The 24812-nt window shown below is 42.4% G+C and overlaps 1 protein-coding gene across 1 annotated transcript in view; it reads right to left on the bottom strand.

The window, feature by feature from the left end:
* ankfn1 (ankyrin repeat and fibronectin type III domain containing 1) overlaps positions 1 to 24812 on the bottom strand; it is a 151861-nt gene that overhangs the window by 34699 nt on the left and 92350 nt on the right. The window contains exons 8-13 of the mRNA XM_050060779.1: positions 22776 to 22971; positions 19090 to 19300; positions 9418 to 9612; positions 7244 to 7357; positions 3647 to 3744; positions 1838 to 1928 (exon numbers count right to left, since the gene is read on the bottom strand). Of these exons, the coding sequence (XP_049916736.1) occupies positions 1838 to 1928; positions 3647 to 3744; positions 7244 to 7357; positions 9418 to 9612; positions 19090 to 19300; positions 22776 to 22971 (905 nt within the window). The remainder of the gene's footprint in view (positions 1 to 1837; positions 1929 to 3646; positions 3745 to 7243; positions 7358 to 9417; positions 9613 to 19089; positions 19301 to 22775; positions 22972 to 24812) is intronic.

The raw sequence follows: 24812 nt of genomic DNA, 5'->3' as shown, positions 1-24812 counted from the left end.
AGAGTCGTGACAGAGATGGAAACATGTGATGTTCCCGACTGAACAGAGAAGTGAACACCAGATGACTCACTGTTTACTACTGACCACAGAAACTCACCTCTTTTTAACTCCTTACATTAATTTATATCACCAGGGTCACTTAATTCAATTATTAGCAGCCAAGTGTTTTCAGTTCATGCAGATTGTTCCTGTTTATCTGCAGTTATTGTGGATAATCAACAGAAAATTCACTGGGACTATTTTATTTTACAGGTTTGTAAATTCACAACAATTTCAAAATAATGCCCATCGAGTTACAACCAGACAGTTTTCTTTGGGTTCTCTGTGATTTTGCTTTTGGTTTAGAGTTTTGGTCGTGGCCCAAATCTTTCTTTACAACACGTTTCTGACAAGTTTCATGGATTTTAGATATTTACGCGAGAAACGCCTTACAACATTTTGTGATTATCAAAGTTGTTGCCTATCACTTTTCGGTCACTGAACAAATCAACTGATTGAGCAATCATTGCATCTCTAGCTCATTGTTAATTTCGTTAAATAAATCTATGACGAAAAATGTTTGTCAGCGACCTTTTTCTCGTGACACATTGACGAGCTAAAAATAGATCTTGATATTAAAAACTAGACTAATTGTATGTTTTGGTTTTGTTGATGAGATGAGACAGGATGGAAATGTTAGTGGTGGATAATCGATGAGAACTGAATGAAAAATCATTTCATGAAGCCTCTTAGAAAAATGTTTTACACTAGAAAGCCAATAACGGCCATGCTTGCAAATAATTTCTAATCCCTTAGGAGTGGTTTTAGATCAGAGCACTGATGGGCTGGTAAACTCCAGTAAATAGTCTGCACCAGGATGTTTCGGTTGGTGCGAGTTGTGAGCCGTGCTGAATGGATTTGTGGAGTTTGTTAGTTGCAGCGGTGGCTGTTAGCAGCTAGCTCCGTTCACAGCCAGCGGCCGCCGGACTTCACAGCTTCACCCCGCAGGACTCCACTCAGTCCGGACTGGAGAAGGTTTGTGGGTTGATGGTGTTTGACAGGCAGGTAGGAGGCTCAGTTATCTGTGAGTGTAGCTGTGCTGTAAGTAAACAGTCTGAACTCAGATCAGTTTTCTCTGACAGAGATGAAAGTTTAGTTTGAATCACCAACTCTGTGAGAGGACACCAGTTTAAACCTCCAGACTAACATGTTGCACATGAAGAAACAAGTTATGTTTCTGCTTCTTAACAGTCACATGGATAAGTCAGAGTTTACAATGAACCTGGGGACAAATCCTAGTTGGCTCACGTTAGTTATTTGTTGAGAGCATAAATAGAGAGATGCTGAGCTGTGTCAAATTGTCAAATTTTCTGCTGGAGAAACACAAGTTTGTAAATGTGTAGAAATTATCTAGTTGTGTAAAAAAATATGTCTAAATGATAGTTCAATACCTGATACAACCGGTCACCTTGATTCCAATTTCTGATACCTGTACTAGTGTAACTGGATTAGCTTAAAGAGAAAAGTAATGACTTGAAGTCCACTAAAATGTTTGAGTTTTCTTTGAGTAAAACTAAGACACATTTTCATCTAAATACTAAGAGCAAATCTAAAATAAAAAATGAACACTGCACTGCCTGAGATGTTTTCCTGTAGATCAAATGTAGATTTAAATGTGTAAAATAACTTATGAGGCAATGATTTATTGATGCAAAAAGAAAAGATATTTCTTCTCCTCAGCAGTAACGACTGGAAGTCTGGAGTCAGTTTTTGGAGGTTTAGACCTGTAGAGAAGCTGTAATCTGCCGCATGAATCAAAGTGACAGAAGAGAAAAAAAGAGTGTAAGGATGAACTCACTGGACGGAGCTGCAGATGGAGGGAGGGAGCAGGCGGGGGGACCCCAGCCCTTCATGTTATAAGCTGACACCCTGACGTAGTAGAGCCGACCCTGAAATGTAAAAAGCAGCGTATTAACCCTTGTAGTTTGGGGTGTCCACATACTTCTGGCCACATAGTGTACACTCTGTATTCATTGTGTTAATACTTTATTAAGCCCCTTTAGACATGAACAACACAACACTGTCGCTTCAACCACCTGTAAGAGTGGATAAATGTTCCAGAATCAAAGTGAAACTGCTGTTGTTGGTTTCACATAAAAAGGACACACTTAGCATCACTGCAGTCGGTTTGCATTTGCAAGACGAATAATTTCTATGCCATCACCCAGAAACTATCATTAGCAGAGCAGTGATCAGCAGTAATGCAAACAAACAAGACCGACTGACTAACACACCCTGCAGCATTCAAGTCCAAGTAAAACCAAAGTTACAGCGTCTTTAGCGTCTGTACTGTGACGTATTTCACGCTGAAATAGAATATTTGAGTGGTGTACAACTACAAGCCGGATTTAAATTAAATCCTTTACATTTGATTGGATCGCTTAAAAATGGGCAGCCTTGTCAAGTCCAGTTTTATATGACTGATGTTTTTAGCTAGTCGCCCAAAGTCTCATTTGATTGGATGAACTTCTGTAAACACCCTGAGTGCAGGATGAGTCATCAAACATCTGAAATCATTTAACAGGAAGAGAAAAGACGAGGATTTTGATGTAATCCCCCTCATTTTGTTACTCTCATACAGGCAGGAGACTTTCAAATTAATTAATTAATTAATTAATACATAATACTTTGTAGTAGTTTGTGTCTCCTTATAGTGGTTTTGTGTCTCTTTGTGGTGGTTTTGTGTCTCTTTGCAGTACTTTTATGTCTCTTTGTAGTTCATTTGTGTCTCTGTGGTTGGTTTTGTCTACCCTAGAGATTGGATTTGTTCTCTTAGTGGTGGTTTTGTCTCTTTGTAGCTGGTTTGTGAGTGAGTCTTTGAGGTGTTTTTTATTTGTCTTTGTGGTGGTTTTGTGTCTATTTGTACTTGGTGTTTGTCTCTTTGTAGTTGGTTTGTGTCTCTCAGTGGTGATTTTATGTCCCTTTGTAGTAGATTTTATAAAAAAAAGTGCTGTTCACACTAACATTTGAGATGTGGAGTCTGACTCGGACTCGGCTCATTAGACGCCCACAGTGTGTCTCGCCCTTTCCCTTCACGCAGCATGTTCTTCTCTACATGTTTTCAGGGCTTTTGTGGAAGCGTGTGAATGCGTCTCGAAGCTCTAAATGGCAAACACCAGATGCACCACAGTCCGTGTATTTATGTGTCAGACAGTGATGCATAATGAGCGACAGCCTCCACCAAACTGTACACTCTTCAAATGTCACTGATGCCACTCAACAAACACATGATGGATAAGTTAGAGGGAATATGAAAAGATTATCCCGGCGTTACACCACAACATGACTGAATCAGACCTGTCAGGGCTCTGAATGAGGCTCTCTGCTTGTTGGTGTGCTGAACAGAAAGCAGCTGTCATCAGGAGAGTCGATCACAAAGCACATATTTGCCTCACACCGTTTTTATCTACAGCTGCGTTAATCCGGCTTAGAGCTCACAAATAAATGTACAAGCCGAGTCTGAGTGATGTGCTGGAACAATTTCTCTGCCCTCCAGGAAACCGCTCCTCTAAACACTGAAGGTGAAAGTACACAATATTTATATGATATGAAAGAGACAGAGAGGAGAGAGACGAGAGCGGACGTGGAGGAGGGATGCTGCTGTTACCGTGGTAAGGCTGCTGATGGTGCACTTGAGGGACTGCAGATTATCCAACACGATCTCTCCAGCAAGCAGCGAGAAATCCTTCAGGCAGCTCCACTCCACTGTGAACACGCACACACACACACACACACACACACACACACACACACACACACACACACACATACACACACATACAGACGGTTAAGTGTCGACAGTAAACAGTACACGGTCGGCCCGTCTTTTCATTAAAAATCAATAGTTCCTGCTGAGATGAGGAAATCACCATTAACCTTCTCACTGCTCAGCTCACGGCCTCCAGGCGTCTCTAATTGTCTCTTCCTCTCTGTTAAGTATGTAAAACTACACCCGTGGACAGAGAAATGTATCTGATGCATTCTTGTATCTTGTGTGAAACGTCTCATTCCCTGGTTTGTTCTCCACTGGATCAAACACCACGCAGAGGTTGTAAACAAAGAAATAAATACCACTGCTGCAGTCTGAAAGTCGAAGACCGAGACCCCTCAGTCGCCTGAGATTCTTCAAGTTGAGCAGGGTTTTCCTGTGAGTCAGTGTGCAGTGTACGTCTGTGGACATTTCAGTCCTCACAGGTAGCTGCAGAGTGAACACTCCTCACTTTCACCCTGCTCTCCGTGGTAAAATCATTACTAGGGCCGTAACGGTACATGTATTTGTGTCGAACCGTTTGGTACGCGACTTTCGGTTCGGCACAACCCTGTACCGAATTATTGGGCGCAGGATATTATTTTATTTTATTTAGTTTTATTTTAATTCTGTTTTTGCGAGCCGAACCATTTAAAATATCTAGTTCCCCGACGGACATAATTGAGTGACGGACCGAGTCCGACCGTAAATCTCCGCTTTCACTTTGTGCAGCGCATTCTCGCATTTTGACAACATGGCAAGTGAGCCTGACGAACCTGAAGACCCACCCGCAAACCTTAAGTCCTCCGTTTGGGAACACTTTGGTTTCAGGGTAAAATACGAAGATGGAAATAAACAAGTTGACAAGACAAAAGCAGTGTGCCGACACTGCAGAACAGCGGTCGGGTATGTACTTGGAAACACGTCTAACATGCTAACGCATCTAAAGCGACACCACCCGAGTTTGAACGTTAACCGGCACGACTAGAAAAAGCAATCTGGTGCAAACTACGATATCGTCGTCGTTTAAAAAGAAAGAGCGTTTCCCTGACCGTCGCGCTAAAGAAATAACCAACGCCACTGGAGTTGAGTAAAATTGTTTAAGCTGCACTTTAGATATAAGCATGTTTTGTTTACTGTGGGAAAGCTAAGTAAGTTCCTAGTAAAACTGAATCTGAGCAGGCTTTAAAGCTGACCAGCTGCACTATACTTTTTATTTTAATTGAGTAAAACTGTTAAAGCAGAAATGTATGTTTATATTTTTCATTCAAAAAATGTGTTAAAAAAACAGCAGGATTTTATTTTTCACTTTTATATTTCTATTTTCATTCAAACAATGTGAAAAAGAGTTAACTGCTGTGGTGGTACGTTTTAATAAGGTTACCAATAAGTAAAAGATATTTAATAGTTGTCTATTTTTTTCATTACTGTACCGAAAAAAAACGAACCGTGACTTGTGTACCGAGGTACGTACCAAACCAAGATTTTTGTGTACCGTTACACCCCTAATCATTACACTTCACAGAGTTGTCTCGTCCTCTTGATTAAGACGTCAGCAACAGGCAGGCAGCAGCAGACTTCTACCTTCTGCTTAGAAATGGTGACTTTACAGCAACTTAATACGAAACAGTCTCTGGCTTCTGTTTGATATCTAGTGCCGGCAAAAATGTTGTACCTATCCAATCTGATGTGAGGGTAGTTAGCACGCTTCAGCTCGGACTTGGCTTGTTTAATATATGACAAGAATGTGGCAGTCATCCTGAAGGATGTGAGGAACTCCATTCAAGGATCCTGTAGTTCAATAAAAATGTTGCTTGATTGTCTGCATAAAAAAAAGGGAACGAAAAGTCAAGTATTTGTAGTGGCTCACCTGCCACATATTAATGTGTCCTCACCTTTATTCTCTGATAACTCAAGATCCAGACGTTCAGGAGGCTTTCAGCGCCTCTTACTCTTAACGACTAACAGACCAGGTGATTAAAACAGGTAAAAACACTGAATGAAGCAGTTTTAGGTTACAAATCAGTGTTTTGCTGATGCTGGTCATTGCAGAGGGACTTCTAACTACAGTGGCCAACGCGATAAAGTAAAACTAGATCCAGTGTTTGGTTTGTCCAAAACACGGCAATCTCCGTAGACGAGGACCTGCTCCCTTTGTAGATATAAACAGCTCATTCTAAGGCAACAAACACACAGTGATTCTTATTTTCAGGTGATCATACACCACAGAAAACGTTCTTATTTAATTATATTCCATTTCGGCCAATATATCCCCCTTAACACTACACACTGGACCCTCGAGATTCCACAAGGAAAAATGTTTTATTAGCCTACATAATAAACTTTGCTGAATTACTTTGGGACATCAGGAAATATGGAAAAGTTACAATTCTCTGTTATATAATAAGTGTCTCTAACGTGTCTTTACCTTTCTATCATTCAACAGAAGACGTTAAATGTTGCAAGGTTCAAGGTTTAATGTCATTACACAACACAGGACTGCACAACGAAATGCAGCTGCAGCTCCTTCCTATATAAACATATGTAAAAGTTGCAGCACTAATATACATATAGTAATTTATATAAAGACAGATAGCGTATTGCATGTACAGTACAACAGATCAAAGCTTAACTATAATATCATGATGTGATGTGATGAGTTAGTGGTTTCCTTGTAAGGACAACAAGTACAAATTCTAGACAAAAATGTCTTTTTGAAGGCACCAATTAATTTTACAGTAACTTCAATTATTCATACTAGAGTTGTTTGCAGGTTTTAGTTACTTAACTACAAACCGTGCACACACCACACATCACATCACATCACATTTCTGCCTCATTTTCATGCAAATTTTATGATAACCAGCAGCATGTCTTGGGAACATGCTCCGCAGTACAGTGCTGGACATGATATAAAGCACTGGTACGGTCCTTTAAAGGTTCAGTCTGTAAGTTTAGAGGGATTTAGTGACATCTAGTGGTGAGGGTTGCAGATTGCAAACGACTGAAACTACTCCCGGTTAAAATTCCTTCAGTGTTCAGTGTTCAGGAGGTTGTTACTGGGAGCTGAATTATCCTCAGAGGTCCCTTCCTCTCCAGAACAAACAGATCAGGTGATTTAAACCAGTAAAACACTGAATAAAGACGTTTCACATTACAATTTTTTTTTACTATGCTGCTCATTGCAGAGGCGCTGCTAACTATGGTGGCTAGCCAGAGTCTGGTTTGTCTGTTCTGGGCTACTGTAGATCTCTGCAGACGAGGACCTGCTCCCTCTGTAGATATAATCGACTCATACTCAGGTAACGAAAACACAACGATTCTTATTTTCAGCTGATTTTACACTAAAGAAAATACACTTATTGTAATATGTTACATTTCTGCCAGTATATCCTCGTACATCCTCACATTGGTTTGTTGCGTACACTGTTCCTGTGGTCGTGTGTGTGTCTGTACCTCTGTATTTGGTCACCACGGTGGAGTTGAGACACTGCGGCTCCTGGAAGGTGACGGTCAGTGTGGTGCTACTGCTCACGCTCAGACGAACCATAGACGGGGCCTCTGGGGCACCTGAGCAGGGGCACAGAGAGGCGTCAACTTTAAAGAAATCCCAACTTCAAGCTTACGTTTATCAGTTATTCCAACTGTAAAATACAAACGTAAGAAACAAGTGTACAGATGCATGAAGAAAACGTGATCAACTTTTCTTCATCTTGTCGGCTACAGTGATCTCTTCTACTGGTTTACAAAGTAGAGCGGGACTGATATTCACTCAGCCAAAATCAGCTGATATTGGCCTATTACAGATAGATGCTTGGGTTAATTTATGAAATACCAAATAAAGTTCAGTGTTTCAGAGCACTAATGTCATTTTAACAGTAAAGTTTATTATCAAACTCTAACATTTCCCTCCTCCATCACATACTGTATCTCTGTCACAGGTGTTGCAAAAAACTGTGTTTTCGCATGTATAAATATGTAAATGTGTCTGTAATATCGGCTGGGCTCTGTTTCAAAGCTCCTCTCACCCATGCACTGAGAGAGAACAATGGGCTCCCGAGCACAGACATGTAAAAGGCCCCCCAACTCTTCCATAGGAGTCACACCCCCAGACTCACAGAGACATCGTGTAGATGTTTTGCATCTTCTTTTGTATCTCATTTTGGTTCTTTGTAGTCGTTTCACGTCTCATTTCGTTTTGCATCTCTATGCTACACCTCATTTTGAATCCAGATACACTTCTCTTTGTAACGGTTTGTCACCTCATTTTGCATCTTGTTTGTTTTCTTTTTGTCGTCATTTATTGTCGTTTTGCATGTTGATGCAGCTCTCGTCTTTATATCTTGTTTGCTTTCTATTCGTCGGCCCCTCATCTTAAGCAAGGTGCTCCCACCTCCTTAAACTAAATCCTCCGTAGAGACAATGTCGACACTCTGCAGTAATTTTGGTTTCGAGTGTGTGAAAGTGTTCTCTACAGTTTGGTGATGATATATTCAGATAATTAGTGCTGTGTTAAAAGCTGTATGAAGCGGTTCTGTCTAACGTCTGATCAACAACATAACAAGTGGCTGCTGGAGCTTTTGGTTTATCTGATGTTCTCTGTAAACACATTTACAGTTTAACTGTCAGACAATTCAATCTTACTGGGTGAAAGACGACTTCAATGTTAGAATACATTTTGTCTTGAGCAGGAGAGATGAACTGAAATTAAAATGCTTTAATCAACTCCAACAAATAGATGAACAAAGTGTAATAAGTGATAATCTAATAAACTACCAGGCAGCAGAGAGCACAGAGCTTCAGGGTTGTAATGAAGAACTCGTCTCATGTTTCCTTCATAAGGAGGGCAACATGAGACGGAGGAATTGGAGTTCATTATATTCACAGCCTGCAGAAATGAAACGACTGTTTGTGTCACAGAGACGATTCATGAGCTCAGTCTGTGTCCAAATAAATCTGATCACTTGTGTCTGAAGCTGAATCTGAAGCTCAACGAGGAGATACTGACATAATCCAACAGAAAAGCGCCATCATGTTTTTTAATTTATGACATAATTTCAATACTTTTATTAATTGCTGTGGTGTACTGACTCATAACCTTTGAGCTTCGGTTGTCCAGATTTTAGGGATTTGAAGCTTTTGAAAATACTCAGAGAAATTACATCACAATAAGCAAAAATACCAACAGATGCACTGGTGGACTGTTTCTATGGCAGAATTCAAAGGGTTAAGTTCAATTTTAAAGAACCTGTACTTGTGTATTTCCTTTTCATGCAACTTTATGTGTCTACTGCAAAACTTTGAGACCTTTCTCTTCAGAGAGCAATTACGTAACACACTCTTCCTCTATAATAAAAACCTATTTCCTGTACCATTTATATTTCATTCATTTCATGCAGCTTTAACCTTCTATTTTCTCGTGCGTCAGATGGGGTTTAAAATTACTGCCACTTGTTCTTGAAGGTTTCCCCTTGATCTGCTGGTGCTTCATCTGTATTTGTAAAAGCTGATTTTGGACAAAAGACTCATCCTGAATAAATTCAGAGGACACATATTTAATGAATGGTTCTGCTGATTAGAGGTCAGCTGTAACTGAACTGATCCGAGAGAACAATCACACACACACTTACGTGCATGCTGGAAGCCCGTCCTCATGCGTTTGTACAGCTTGCTCCTCCACTCCCAGGCTCTCAGCTGTTTGTCCTTCTGGCAGGCTTCCAGAGACAGGCCGTCTCTCTGAGCCTGAGCTGCCAGGTCAGCCGCCCGCCGCTCAGCCTCCACCACCAGAGAGCTCAGGTGGGCCTCACGACTCTCCACACTCTCAACTACAACAGAAAAACACACAGAGTGCTGCAGTAAGAGCTGGTGCTCAGAGGAACACCGGTCAACGGATCGATTATCCACCCTGCCAACCAAAACCTCACAAACAAAAAGGAGAGTCCCGCCAGCACTGCGGCAGGGGGGTCTGGCCTTTAAGCTGCCACGAGGTCATAACAGTACCGTAAAAAGCTGACAAGGCGGGTGTGATGTTTTGCCGATGCGTTATGTATGCAACACACCACGGAGATTTTAAAAGCAGCTACTAGCAGTTAGCAGCTAACTCAAAGAAGGGCAGCCAAAAATGGCCACAAACTGGGAAAACAATGAGGTCCAGGAGCTCCTTACCCTCCAAGCAGAGGATGAGATCAGCCGCCATATAAGTCAGACGGTAAATGATTGTTATTGACATGCCATTGCTGTTGTTTATAAAGAGCTGCTGACACGTATGTTATATGTCACATGTTGTTGTGGTACATGTCATGCCCGTCACGCCTTTTTTAGTTGCTGCTGGAGATGCTGTCAATAATCACACACTGGAGCAGCATGATGACTCCGCCGTCATTTGGTCCTGTATAAAAAAGCAAAGGGGGCATGACGAAGGGATTTCGTAGCGGCTCTATAGCGCCATCTCTGTGTCAAAAGGGCTACTAGCAGTCCAGTACTACTGAAACTGGGGCAGTCTGACCTCCTGTGACAGGCTGACAAGATGCTGAAAAAGTCCAGCATTTGGAACAGTTTCAAAATCTGCGAAGATGAGCCAGATGAGCCAAAGGGAAGTGGCATGTCAGAAAACTGTAAGTAGCAGCTTAGCTTCTTTTTCTAGCTCCTTCTAAAACGTAACTTCGTCTCTCATTACCACACAATTTTTTTAACTGAAGCTCCGAAGCCCCAAAACTGGTGTTCGCAACAGCCCCGCCAGGTTTTTTTTTTCCTTTATTTTTTTTTTTAAACAAGCTGTATTTTGATGTTTTTCGTGCACTCTGGCACCTTATTTACATCCAAAGTACAAAAAAAACCTCCCAGTCTAAATCAATTCATTTTCATTCTGAATTTTAAAATGGTCGGTGGGCCACTCTGCAACCTACAGCTGGCCAGATTAGGCCCACAGACCGTATGTTGATTATACTGTTCTAAAGGATTTTGGAGAGTAAACACAAAGTGCAATTAAAAACACCTAATTTTAAAATCTGTCAGCAACAGATCTACAGGCATTTTTCTTTCTTTCTTTTTGTTTTTTAAGGTGTTTCTTTTTTAACGAATATAAAATAATTATTTAATTACAACTGAACAAACCCGGCGACCAAGAGGAGCACGTGTGTCCTCTTTCACACTCGTGGGCTGGATGACGAGAGTCGTGTCTCTTGTTAATAACAAACACGAGTTTGTGGAGGAGTTGTAGGCTGCAGGTTCAGATATGTCAAGGCCAGCTGAGGCTCAGGCGCGGCCATCTTTTATAGCAGACACTTCAGCGTCCACTAGAGAGCCAGGACAAGAACACACCAAGGCCAAAAAGATGGAGACTGTCTCAGAGCATGTGACCATAAAAGGACCAACACTGGCTGTCCAACAGTGGGGAGTGAGGATGAAGAGAAGGTACGAAACACTGAGAAACACTGAAGAAGAAGAGGAGAGAAAACACCACGACTTAAACTTCTACTGCAGAGATTCACATTAAAGTCCCTTGAACATTTCCATCAGAGGGAAAAGGCTGTGAAATAAACATATATTTTAAAATGTGTTTGGACTTTGTGTAAGGCGTAAAAAAAAATGTGATAAAGGTTGTGTTATCTGCCTCTACTTCCTGTTGTCTCACTGCCAACTTACAATTAATCACTGAAATTAATCACATTGAACAAAGCTTTACACACTTTTGTTTTTGCTCCTATTTTTGCAATAAAAAATGTGCGGTTTGATCACACAGCACGTCACATGTGTCAAAAGTTTTGGGGGAGCGTGCCACTTGCATGCTGACTGCAGGAACGTCCACCAGAGCTGTTGCCCGTCAACTAAATGTTCCTTTTCATAAGCCATCTCCAATGTCTGTGACTTTGGCAGTACATCCAACCGGCTTCACAACCGCACAGTCAGGTCATGAAGCTGGATGTGGAGGTGCTGAGCTGGTGTGGTTGGCTGGTAGGATATACTGCCAAATTCATGGAAGCAACGAACATTCAGTTGACATGCAACAGCTCCTCCGGACATTCCTGAGAGAGACAGAACGTTCCCAATCTGCAGCAGAGGTGGACATATCCTGACTTTGAGTGCGAAGTGTAAGTTAACTTTATGTGTGTAATTGGTGGAGTGATCGTTTTAGGAGCCAAACAAACCTGAGCGTTATCTGATACGAAACATCACCAGTATGTATGTATGTATGTTGTGTATCATGCTTTTGATGGACGCAGTATAAAGTGTGACCTTCATCAGGGAACACCTCTGTGTGAGTTCCTCCACGTTTATCACAGTGAGACTCTCAGTCGGCTGCCAGCTCGTCTCTCTCATGGAGCGTGACAGCAGCATAAACAAACCAACAGCAGCGCACAACAACACACTCATTCACACACACACACGAGATGGAGATGTTCTTGAAGCCACACACACACCAAGAGGTGTGTGTGTGTGTGTGTGGCTTCAAGAACATCTCCATCCAAGTCTTCATTTACCTGCTGAATGCTTCGGTGTTTGCTTTTGTCTCAGAGCTGTTTGTTTAATTAGTGTGTGTAATGATGTGTCAGGTGTCCACTGCTGCACACACATAATGAGAGTGTGTAATCAGAGATGGATTAAATCTGATTCTGTACAGAGACACACGCTGAACACAGTTAATTGTTTGTGATAAGTGACAGGATCGGAGCCAAGTCATGCTGCTGGCTACTTTATAAGACCACAGTTGAGTTTGTTTTCACAGGGAACAAAACCTCACAAAAAAACACCATGAAACAATAAAGGAAGAATTTAATGTCTTAGATTCATTTTTTAATTTTCACTTTCTTAATTTTTATATATACATATTTAAGGAATGTTGACGCAGGGGGCCTGTGAGCCAAGACTTCCATTACTGAGCTCTGCTTCTATAAGCATGTTCGTGACAAAAAAAGAACTTGAAGTTCAATTTGAACCCTGTGTGTGTTCTGGACAGAACACGGCGTGCAATAGATTTAGAGTGAGCGGCAGTTTCAAGGTTTTTGTTCCTCACATACTCAAAATACCAACATCTCTCAATTGTGCAGTGAAATGATGATGTGCCTCCTGCAGGACTCTGAACTTCATTACCCACTGACAGACTGTGTGTTCACCAAAATAAAAGAAAATAAAAAAATCAAACGACAACATCTAAAATTAAATTCTGTCAATGAAGAAAGAAAAACTGCATGAAGCACATGAGCATGACAAATGTCAGACGATCATTAATAGATGGTCCTAAAGATCTAAAACAAAATCTTAATCTTCTGGATCCACAGATTTTTTTCCAGTAATCTGCTTGCTCTATGTTTGCTCTTCATCAACTCCTGAGAGAAATATCTGTTTCTTTAAATGTTCCACAATGTTACCTGAGTCTGTCTGAGTACAGTGTAATCCAGTGATCCATTGTCTCCAGTACTGATTAAAGTTGTTTTAAAATCATTATTGAACACAACTACATGACTGCTTCACTCAAAGATACAAGACACAAATAAATATAATAAATTGTATTGATTAAATGTATTTTAATTGTGAACAGCTTCTATCTTTGGACACTTCTGGATCTTCACTAAGGTTTGAAATAAAGTCAGTTTGAATAATATTTTGACTGACAAACAGATGGATAACAACATGACAGAAACAAAAAGAGGTTTGGTGAACCGTGACACCATCCAGCCTCCTGTTCCTGACTCTCCATCCGGCGGTTGCCGTTGGAAACGACACAGCCATATTATTAAGCTGGAGGTGTCATTTCCTGCTCGGCTCGGCCTGTCAGAGCCCTGTTAGCCGCTAACGGCTGCTAATTGAAAAGGCTGTAAACTAACAGGCTGCTGTGTCTGAGGAGGAGCCGCCTCACACAGGAGGACATTGTCTGAGCGAAGGGACGGGGAGGGGGCTAAATATAGAGCCAGCACTCCCCAGGGGCCCCAAGGGGCCTCATAAATTAACACACAGCCAACGTAGGTGAGCTCAGGGACACGCATTAACACACACACACACACACACACACACATATATATATATTAAAAAAAAAAGCAAAATAAAACAAAGAGGTTTTGCACCTAAAGACTATTTTTCCAAATCAAATCAAATCTTGACTCTCCACATTAAAACAGGTTCAACAGTCAGAATCATCAGACAGATATGAACAGATGAAACATGATACGGTGGAAACTACGTTATATATGGTGATTATCATCCAGCAATTCTGTAGAATGTCTGAATAAATTATAAGTAACATGAATCTTCAAATGTTATTTCTGTGCATCAGTCTCAAAACAGATCACTGAAGTTATTACTTGTTTTTCTTAATGACAAACACTTTGAGCACTGAAACACAAACTGTTTGAGCAGACATGCAGCTGGACTTTATGTCGTGAGAACAGACTCAATCCAACATGTGATGTATCGTCCCTCCTTCAATATATTACTAAAGAAAATGCTCTCAAATAGTGAGAAAAAAAAGACTTCAGTTAAAGTGAAACTGATTTTTGATAGTATTGATGATCATGGTCATACTTCTTCTCTCAGTGTGGTTTATCTAATATGAAAATATAATTTATAAAGTTAATGTGGGTGAAGATTTTGTGTGTCATCACAGAGAACATGGGGTTGTATGAGATACTTCTATAGACAGCATATAACCTGTAGTAGACGTCAGTGAGCGAGCCCCCAGTTTGGAGAAGCAGACAGAGGCACTGACACGGAAGCTAAGCAATGTACTGTTGTGGACAGGGGCAGAAGCAAAAAAAAAAAAAAAGTCAGTTAAAATGTACGATATATTTTCACCTTGCTGATGTCCAAAAGGAAACTGAAGCCATTATATCACTTTCCTAAAAGCCAGACTTCTCAGAGAAAAACAGTAATTTTATCTCACTGAACTCAGCTGTTTTACTTCTGCCGCTTCCATCTGTCTGTTCCTTTGGTGTTTTAAAGGTTTGGTTAGTTCAACAGAGTGTGGTGGCTTTGATGACAGCAAAGACGGGGTCAAACAGTGGAGATAATTTCAATACAGTGTACACTTGAACAGATAATCAGTTCATGAAATGTTGGTAAATCTGTGAGTACATTTGCACTTAAAAAACCTTGGTACTAAAATCCGACACTGGGTTTATGAACGCCGTGGGAAACTCAGATTTGATCGTAGGCACGTGTATGTGTTCATGATGCCACTCAATCATAAACTGACAGCGCTCCCGCTAGTTAGCAATTAGCATACATCTCCACCCATGAATAACCAGTGAGCACCATATAAGGAGGTGATATTTACTATGTATAGGTGCATCCTGTCGACGTGCGGGGTGAATAAGAGGTGAGAAAAAAAATTCATTTTGTTGTGATGTGACAGGGACGGGTAAATCAAAGGCCTGGAGGGAGGTAACAAATACCGTTAACTTTGTGTGTGTTGTAAGCACCATCCAAGAAGTTAAACAAAAATTGTTCTTCACAAAACTTCATGCAGAAAAACACGCAAGTGCACACACCTCTCTTACCTACATACAACACATCCTCAGTGCAGCTTTTCACTATGAGTTTAATAAAAAGAGGAGCGTCTGAAAATCATACTATCTGGATTTCTAAATACCCTGACATACTGAAATACTGTGATACCACTCAAGCCAAATATATCACATACGCCCACTTCAAAAAACCTGAAATATTCCTTTAACTCAGCTTACATCTTCTGATACTTCAGTGTTAATATTTAACATTTTTTTCTACCTCTCCTTCTCTACATATACATTTATATCACAGTTATAGTTACTGTCCTTTATTGGTAATTTCTGGCATGAACACACGTCCACACACACTTGTTTTTTCACTTTAGTAAGAGAAAAGCAGGAGTTTTACTTGTTAAAGACATTTTTTACCTTGTTCTTTAACTCAAGTCAACATGCTTAAAACACACACACACACACACACACACACACTCTTATAGAAACTGACCAAGCGAGACACACTCACTCACACACACACACACACACACACACACACACACACACACACTGGGCTGTCAGGCCTGGGCTGACTGATTTACTTGGCACTTGAGGAATGACATAAACAGAGAGCAGCCGGCCCCAGGAGGGAAAACAGCGGCAATGTTTACTCTGTGTTTGTTTACAAGGATGGGATTGTACCGCCGCCCAGAGTCCAGGCCGCTGTGTGGAGAGCTCTCACCGCTGCGCCCCCCCCCCCTACATGGCACAATAAATCACTTAGCTGTAATTGCCCCGGCGTTACATGCATCATTGGAAAAGTTAAACCATTAAACGACAAACCTTGTTAAAGCTACTCAGTGGGGAGTCACGCAGGAGGCCCGGCTCAATGTGAAGTGGCCACTGTTTCACCACACACACACACACACGCACACGCACACACACACACACACACACACACACACACAGCCAGACAGTGGGGGCTAATGGGGTTTCAGTAGTAAGGTAAGAACCACCTGTCTTTGGAGGGTTTATGGAGGACAACCAGGGGACTGATGGAGGGAAAACTCTGTGTGTGTGTGTGTGTGTGTGGGCAGGGGGAGGTAGGGGAGGAGGAGAGGGGGATAGCGGGCCCATTCAGGGCCAGGTAGAGGAGACCCAGACTGGGCTGCAGACACAAACACAGGCCCTGTCCAGCATCATTTACACTATTCTGCGCACGCATGCACGCACGCACGCACGCACGCACGCACGCACGCACGCACGCACGCACGCACGCACAATATATGTATACGATGCAGGGCTGTGATTCCCTCCCATCATTTCAGAAGCCTGTGTTTACTTCAGGGTTTGTAAGCGGTATCATAAAAAAGCAGTCTGATTTGAATTGTTTGCAGAGTCTCGTTGTTACAATGCAGCTTGTTCTCACTGTGTGTGTGTGTGTGTGTGTGTGTGTGTGGGTGTGCAGCTCTGCAGGGAGCCATACACACTTCTAATAAAGGTTAAAGACAGCAGATTTAACTGGAGGCAACTGTGAAACCAGAACAACAAGTTCACCGATAGTGAAGAAATAATAAACACGAGTTGGATTGAAGGTAAAATTGAGTTACTACAGTAACATGGAGCTGGATCCATCCAAGAAGAGACGCTGGTCTGTGTCTCTGTCTTAATCAACATGACTACGAACACACCTGAAACATGTGAGTGTTTAAGCTGAGCTCTATAACCTCAGATTGTTTTAGTAATTATTGATGATGACGCAATCCATTGTTTCGCGAGAAGGAAAGTAAAGATTAGAAAAATGAAAACAATTTTGTGTAGCACAACATGAATTTTCATCTTGGGAACCAGGGATGATCTGAGGGACTGATTTACTATCGGTATCGATGCAGTAAACTCACTAGCGATGTGTCATGGGACGCAGCCTGTTGTCTCCCTGATAATGCTACGCTGTGAACAACAAATCTGTGTTGACATCAGCAGGAGGAGAGCTAGTTAGCGTTAGCTGTTAGCAGCTGGTGGCTGGAACTAACTGCTCACAGAGGTTGTTATGAGTTAAATTATGACGCATTCAAGCTCTGTAAAAATGAGTATTGGGAGAGTGTAAATTATAACATTCTCACAAAGTGTTCAAATGCAGTCTTGTAAAATGTAGTTTTGGTGAGAAACTTAAATAAATCAGCTGTTTGAAGGAGAAATGTGCCGATTTTTTCATGTTGATATGAAATAAATATTAGAGAGGGAATCATGACACATTATATATGTAAAAACTTATGAAGCAGTTATTTAACAAAAAAACGTTTTTCATGTGAAAGGAGGTTATACTAAAGGTTTGTATCTGTTTCCCCTGGCACAAAGGGGAATAAACAACAACAAAAACAAAACAAACACCAACAACAAAATCGGTATCAGTTATTGGCCAAATTGTTGTTTTATCCGTATCGGCCCAGAATTTCAAAATAAGTGCATCTCTATTGAGAACCTCTTGATTCGTGTGTTTTTTCACAGTACACATTTTGACCTCTACAAAAACACCACATCAATCAGACTTCAGGGGCCCTATCTCACACCCGGCGCAGAGCAGCAAATGTTATCACATCCAGAGCCCACGTTGTTTAAGTAGCACTTGTGCCCATCGGTGTGCCCATGAGTGTGTAGGTCTTAAAACAAGATGTGGTCAGGTGCATTGTTGGCGGGTTGTTATTTCTGAAGCAGCAGAAATGTGATCTAGAGCCAGAATGGTGCAGGTTTCATGGATGCATTATACAGACAGTAAGATGCACTTACGGAGGTGGGTTCACAATGAGTCTACACTCTGTTTGCTACCATTAATGAGGAAAAAATGAATGACATTCTTAAAATGTCAACGTAGCAGAGATCAGAGCAGAGCTGCGGTCAGACTCAACATTAGACACTGTGGACATTTACGAACAAGGAGCAGCTTAACTTCATTGATTATTTTAAAGGTAAAAGTTTAGTTCTGTTTCCTCCATCAAGTTTATAACTACAGTTTTTAGTTTTGCTGCTTCAATGTCCCACGATATCTGCCGCAGTGACATCACTGCTCTGACTGTCAGCAGAAAACTGCTCACTTCTCCAATTGGATAAATTTGCCATGTAAACAGCAGCGCACCAGAAGCAGGCACACCAGAGTTTTAAAGGGAACAGGAGGTGACACTCTGACTGGTTAAATTCCTGTTACACCCAAAATACACCTTTGATTAATTAAGTGACTAAATACGACCCCTTTGTCCCCTGTGTGTTACTTTGTGCTCAGATTATGTGCCTGGAGCTGGACACGCTCTGAATGCACTTTAAACCTCGAGCTACAGATTGTTTAAATAGGGCTCATAGTTCGTCGCTGCAGGTCTCAGGGTTGACACCCCCCCCCCCCCCCAAAAAAAGCATCACAAATCAGCATCACCATGACAACCAATGTGCCCATTAACAAGACAATCGATCTGATGTGTTCACCTGTAAATTAGGTTTTCAGACTAAAAGGTCAGACTGGCAGAAATGACTGCAGTCGCCTGTATCTTGACTCATATTTTGGAATCTACTGGCAGAAATCTGAGCGACTGCAGCAGTGCTCAGAAACACTGAACATAAAAACACTGTGCGGATTCCACCGTTTCTTCACAACACAACTGAGTGAAACACCAGGAGAGACTGATGAAGTGTGCACACAGTTATCACCTCTGGTACAACTCATGGTGTTGAGACGACAAGGACGCAGAGTGGAGCCAGTGGGATGCAGCAGCACGAGCAGGAGAACATGACAACAGACATTACAGCGCCCTCATCAGGCCACACATTAAACTTCCTCACATGCTGGAGAACAACAGCACAAAGTCGTGGTGCACTCACAGTGTGGACTCTCCTTGCCGCCGGCCTTCAGCAGCAGTTTAGCGATGGGCGTGTTGTTGGTCATGATGGCGATGTCCAGCGGCGTCAGACCCTGGCTGTTGGGGGTGTTCAGGTCCAGCTCCTCGGCCGAGAACTGGTAGAGGAGGATCTGCACCGTGTCCAGGTCCTGCTGCTCCACCGCCTCGAAGATACAGTCGCTGCCCTGCATGGTCTGCAGGAGAAAACAAGCGCTCACATTTACCACTGAGCCGAGTTCAACAAGTATAAAGTACAAGAACAATAATTCTGATACATTTATACCAGGAATGGCAGTTTTAAACAAATATACATCCACACAGACGTCAATATAAAGACGCAGTGTGCAGAGAGTGTCACGTAGAGTTGCACAACAAGAACATTCACCTTCTCCACCGGACTATGTTTGAGAGGAAACATAAATAACATTCCTGAAACTGCTCCTGTGTCTCCGTACACCTGTTGTCACAACAGCAGAGAGGAAATATGAAAAATACTTTAACATCTTCTTGCTGCAGTTGTCACTTCGGACACCATGAACAGCAGCTGTTGTCGGTCAGATGGAGTCAGATCCAACCAAGCTAGCAGCTAGTGTTACAGTTAGCACCACCTTCTCCTTCCAGATACGGAGTTTGTCTCAAATCTCAAATTGCACACTGCCGTTTTGCACTTACTGAAAGTTACAACAGTTTCTTTTGTTTTTTAACCGCCTCTACTTCTTCTTCGTCTTCTTTTTAAATGGTGAATCTGACCACTATCTCTGCTCACACATAAACCAAACTTACTCCACATCCTCAGTGCTGATTAAAATGCGCCGCTGTAGCTAGAAGCAAGTTAGCTAGCTAGTGAAGGCTAACATCATGTAGCAAGCTAACGTTAGCACTCGAATTATTGTTCACAGTACAAAATCATTACAGATGCTACAAACATTGCCGACGTATTCTTTTCGACAACAGTTTTGGTACTTGGTGCAGAAAACATGGAGAACTAACATCTGTCAAACGCAGCAGCCTTCACTGTAGCCAGCTCAGGCTCCTTGTTGTCGCGAGCCACCATGTCAAAAGTTGAGGAGTTTGCTATGTCACAAAGAAGTCAACCACTGAGTGAGAGAAGTGTCCGTCATTCTACACTCAACTTTTGGACCATTTTGAGTGTGCCGATAGTACACTGCATTTTCCCGTACTATGCAGTGTGAACACACTTAGCACACCCAAAATATTAAGTGTTGAGTACACAAGTTTGCAATGTGAGACACACTGATGGTCACTTGGTCCACAAACAAGTGGGTGACATCATGGTTGCAGTGCCATTACTTTATTCAGTCTATGGGTCGTATGTCTCTTGAAACTACAACACAACACACAGCCAGGTGGGGCGCAGCTGCAGGTGAGCAGAGTTTTGTTGTGCACCTGAAGTCACTCAGTGCGTTCACTTACTCTGAAAATAATCACGTTACTGTCAGCTTTCTGCAAACTCAGAAATGTCATGGAACAAGAAACATGATTTTCATATGTGAGCATGTCCAGGACAACAGCTGGACAGACATCGATCAGTGAGTCAGGCTCATACATGGGTCCATGTTAGCTTTTTAGATATATTTGTGTACTCCGGCTTGTAACGTGGTCCAAACAGGGCCCAACCCCACAGGTCCTCCCTCGCCTGATCCTGAAGCTTCCTATCATCTGATGCTAACACTACTGTGGCGTCTCTCTCATCATCTTTAATGTATTCTTCCTGTCGATCACTGTCTTTACATCCTCGCCAACCTCTCGCCATTGGTGTCTGCCATAAAAGGAAATCAAGTATGGCTTTTTTATAAAGCACCGCTCCATATCAGCAAGAGTCTCTGATGTAGCCACGACTATCAGTCTGTTTCTTACTCTACCTGTGACTGTTGCCAGCACTGAAACATCCTCCTCACAACTGAAACTAATGAAAACATATCTGAGCAGCACCGTGGAACAGGAAGGACAGGGACACAGGACAGACTCCGTGCTGCAGTCTGGATTTAAAGAGGGTGATGTGGGATTTTGCTCATCGATACAACAAAAGATGAGAGCATGTATGCTTGCCTGGAAGCACACAAGAGAACAGACACTGTAGCACTACTGCTGAGCTGAACGTGTATTCACAGCTGATGTTTGAGAGACCGAGTTGAAATAAAAACAATTTGGTCTTTTTACAGTAACTTAAATAATGAAATCCTGCACGCTGCGATCAACACCAATTAAGCCTGAGCCAGTCAACCGGCTTTAGCACACAGCTGCTGACTGCCAGGTGTCAGGGGCTGATGGGATTAAAATCACACTGGGAAAAAAATATTTTTGGCTGATAGGTGATTTGACGATAAGTAAGAAAACGAAATTGTTATTGATTTGATTACAGAGTAATCTGGTAATCGTGTCTGGGAATGTGGAGTATGCTGCAGACTGGGGACAAACAACAGCAACATACGAGCAGTTTATCAAACACCTGTCGAACAAACATGATATTAACCTGCAGAAAAGCGACGTCTTCGACCTGCATTCATCTTCCTGTCCTCTCTTTGTTTTACAAACATACAGAACTGTATGCTCGTCAATAAAGAGATTAAATCTGATATCAATTTGTCTACATATTAGAAATGAAAAAACAAAACAAAAAACATCATAAACATTTTTATTTATTTAGTTATCTGTTTTGTTACTATTAATCTGACCCATCTAGTGTCGAATACATTTTAGAGACACACACAGTGTTCTCTGAGCTCCCTCTCCTCCGCGTCTGCCTCCGTTCTTTCATGTCTGCTGTTGTGACTGATCTGTAAATGTCAGTCTCTCTCTCTCACACACACGCACACACGTCCACTCGTCACACATGATGAATCTCAGCGACCAAATGTTTCTGAGAAGAGCTGGTGAAGAGTGAGAAGCGCTCCAAATGCTCTCCAACAACACCATTCATTGAGTGTCCTTGAGCAAGGCACTCAAGGTGAAGGGAAGACAAAGTGAAGCCAGCACAGAGGCTGGTGTCATGATGTAACCACAGCTGCAGGCAGCAGCTCACAGATCCAATAACAGACGTGACACATGAAGGAACGGAGAGTTCAGGCTGTTAACAGAATCAGTAAAGCGCTAAAACGGATCTTTATTGATCCTTCTGTCTGAGACACAGGCAGCCGGACAGGTTTCCCCTCAACGTCTGACGTGGAGATCTTTTCTACTTCTAAAGTCATCCAGGAAAAAGACAGATCTTCAGACGTGCTGGTGCCGACTAAAGGCTGATTTATAGCTCTATGTAAAGCCTACGCTAGAGCCTGTGCAAGTGTTCTACGCTGCTGGAAGCATTTATACTCGTGCTGTGGTGTTTGTGCCACTCTGCAATCACACTTCCAACAACGTGAGCTGGTGGTGTGTTATATTTCTGTGCAGTGCCAAGGGGTGTTATCGACAGCCATACATCAGATGCCTCTGGCAGGTTACGACTTTCAACCAATCAGAGCAAAGACGGTGTGATGCAGAGTCATTCTGAAACTAAGTCTGTAAACTGTGATGAATGTTTACAGTTTGTTATAATCTCACTGTTTACCTTTGTTTTCTCTCATACATCATACATACATCATATTGTACATCATGATTCAGTGAAAACAGCGCAGATTAAATCTTCCTCCTCGTCCTCTGCAGCAGACTCACCGAGGCTTTGCGGAGGCGGTCCGTCTTGCCGAAGAAGTAGGCATCTTCAAAGGAGGAGGTGCTTCCTCGCAGCTTCTCCGACAGGTTCCTGTAGAGGCGCTTGGCGGCGCTCGGGGAGGCCGGCCCACCGGGGCACTTCCTGGTCTGGGACAACTGCAGGTTCTGCATCTGCTGGGTCATAACACCCGGGAGGCGTCTGCTCAGAGGGAGGGATGGAGGGACAGAAAAAAGTCAGTGAGCTGCCAGGTAAAAAAGAACTGAGTGACTGTAAGCTGCAGAGTAATCTGTGGATGTGTGAGACAAGAGAGGAGAAAAGATCAGGAAACTTTTTCCAACTACATCATCAATCAGCTACTCCGCACCAGGGTCCAACACTCAACACAAACAACCTTTTAACAGAGTCCATAGACAGCTGATGTGCAGCATTTTATCTCAGTTTTTCCCTGCAGTTTCAAGTGCACATGCGACATATGGATGTTGCCTCAGAACCTGAACCAGGAGGAGCTGGTTGTAGCTGTGATAAAGGTTGTCTGAGATGTTGTCACTGCGACCAGGAGCCACATATCCAACAGAAACAGATAAAAAGGATGAACATTATTCAGTCTCAGCACCTGTTTCCCTCCCTCAGGTATTACAGCATCAGTGACTGGATCAGAGGGTTTACACATGCAGAAAATTAGAAAACCACCACAGGCTGTGTGACCTGTCAGAGTTCCCGTCTCTGTGCTGCCCGCAGCTCTCGCATTGTCACAAAAGATTGCTTTCAGTTTTTTCAGCCAGCGCCTAAATGACCTCCTGTCTGCTGCAGCCCACACTTAGTCTCCACATTACGCTCTGACACATTTCAGCATGATGGTAACAAGTGGCTGCTGTGGGGGTTCTGATGGAGGGAAAACATATCTTAGCGTATACTTCCTCCATCCAGATATAAGAAAAGCCCACAGCACAAAGTCTACTTTATGAGGAGGTCCATCAGCTGATAGAGGGCTGCTGGGATGAACCTGCATCTGCTCCCTAGATGAGACACTCTTCATCACCACACTGTCGTATTCATACTCCCTGCGACTACTGTAGTAGTACAGCAGTTGTGTTCTGGCGCACACAGCTGCGTGCAGAATATAGTGTATGTAGATTGATGTGCGTAATATGCCACAAGCACAAGCTCTGCCTGGAAAATTTTAGCTGTACGCCATTAAGCCCGGCTCAGACGACAGAGTTTTATTCCAGACTCACTCCTCCTGACAATCAAAGGAGAAAGCCGGTCATGGCTCTCGGTCCGTACCAATGTTTGTCCCAGATTATCTGGTGACGTGACAGATTTACAGATCCAGGTCGAAACCTTCTGAACTGCTCACGGACGCATTGAGGCAGCCCTGGTCATTTCCAACATGTTTCATATTTAGGATTTAAAGCCTGGATGATTACAGTTATGATGACATTTAACCCCTTGAGGCTAACCTTAGTTAGTATACAACTAAAACTGACCGATAAAATCTGACCTCCAGTTCCTGCTGAAAAACAGATGACCTGTGTTTACGTCTTGCTTACCGAGACTCATTGATCCTTGTGCTTTTGTTTTTCTGGCTGCAAAGCACTGATAACATTACAGCAAGCTGCCGCACCTCGTCAATCTCTGCTTTGTTTACTTCCCCATGAGATCATGTGAGGTGGTGAATTCATGCTCCCTCTGACATGAGAACCTAATTAATATTCTGTCGTGTGTGATGAGCCATTAATTTTAAATCTGGTGTGTGTATGTTTGAGGTTAGTGAGAACATTATCTGAAAAATTCCTCTTCATGTGTGTGACGCAACCTGATTTTAAAATCGCTTAGGATTTTAAAACTCCTGGAGTCTGAGCTCGAGCTCTGATTCTCTGCCTGAGCCTGACTGAGCCTGACTGAGCCTGACACGACCCAACGGGTTCCGGCCGGGTCAGGCTGAGCTGTAATTTGTCATCACTGGCCTGGGCTTGAATCGGGTTGTGTCGGGTTGGGTTTTTTTTTTTTTTTTGTAATCAAACTGGCAGTTTTAATGT

Source organism: Epinephelus moara, chromosome 13 (genome assembly GCF_006386435.1).
Source record: "Epinephelus moara isolate mb chromosome 13, YSFRI_EMoa_1.0, whole genome shotgun sequence".
Lineage (NCBI taxonomy): Eukaryota > Metazoa > Chordata > Actinopteri > Perciformes > Serranidae > Epinephelus > Epinephelus moara.
The sequence above is the reverse complement of the archived record's forward strand: the minus strand, read 5'-3'. Positions and strand labels throughout refer to the sequence as shown.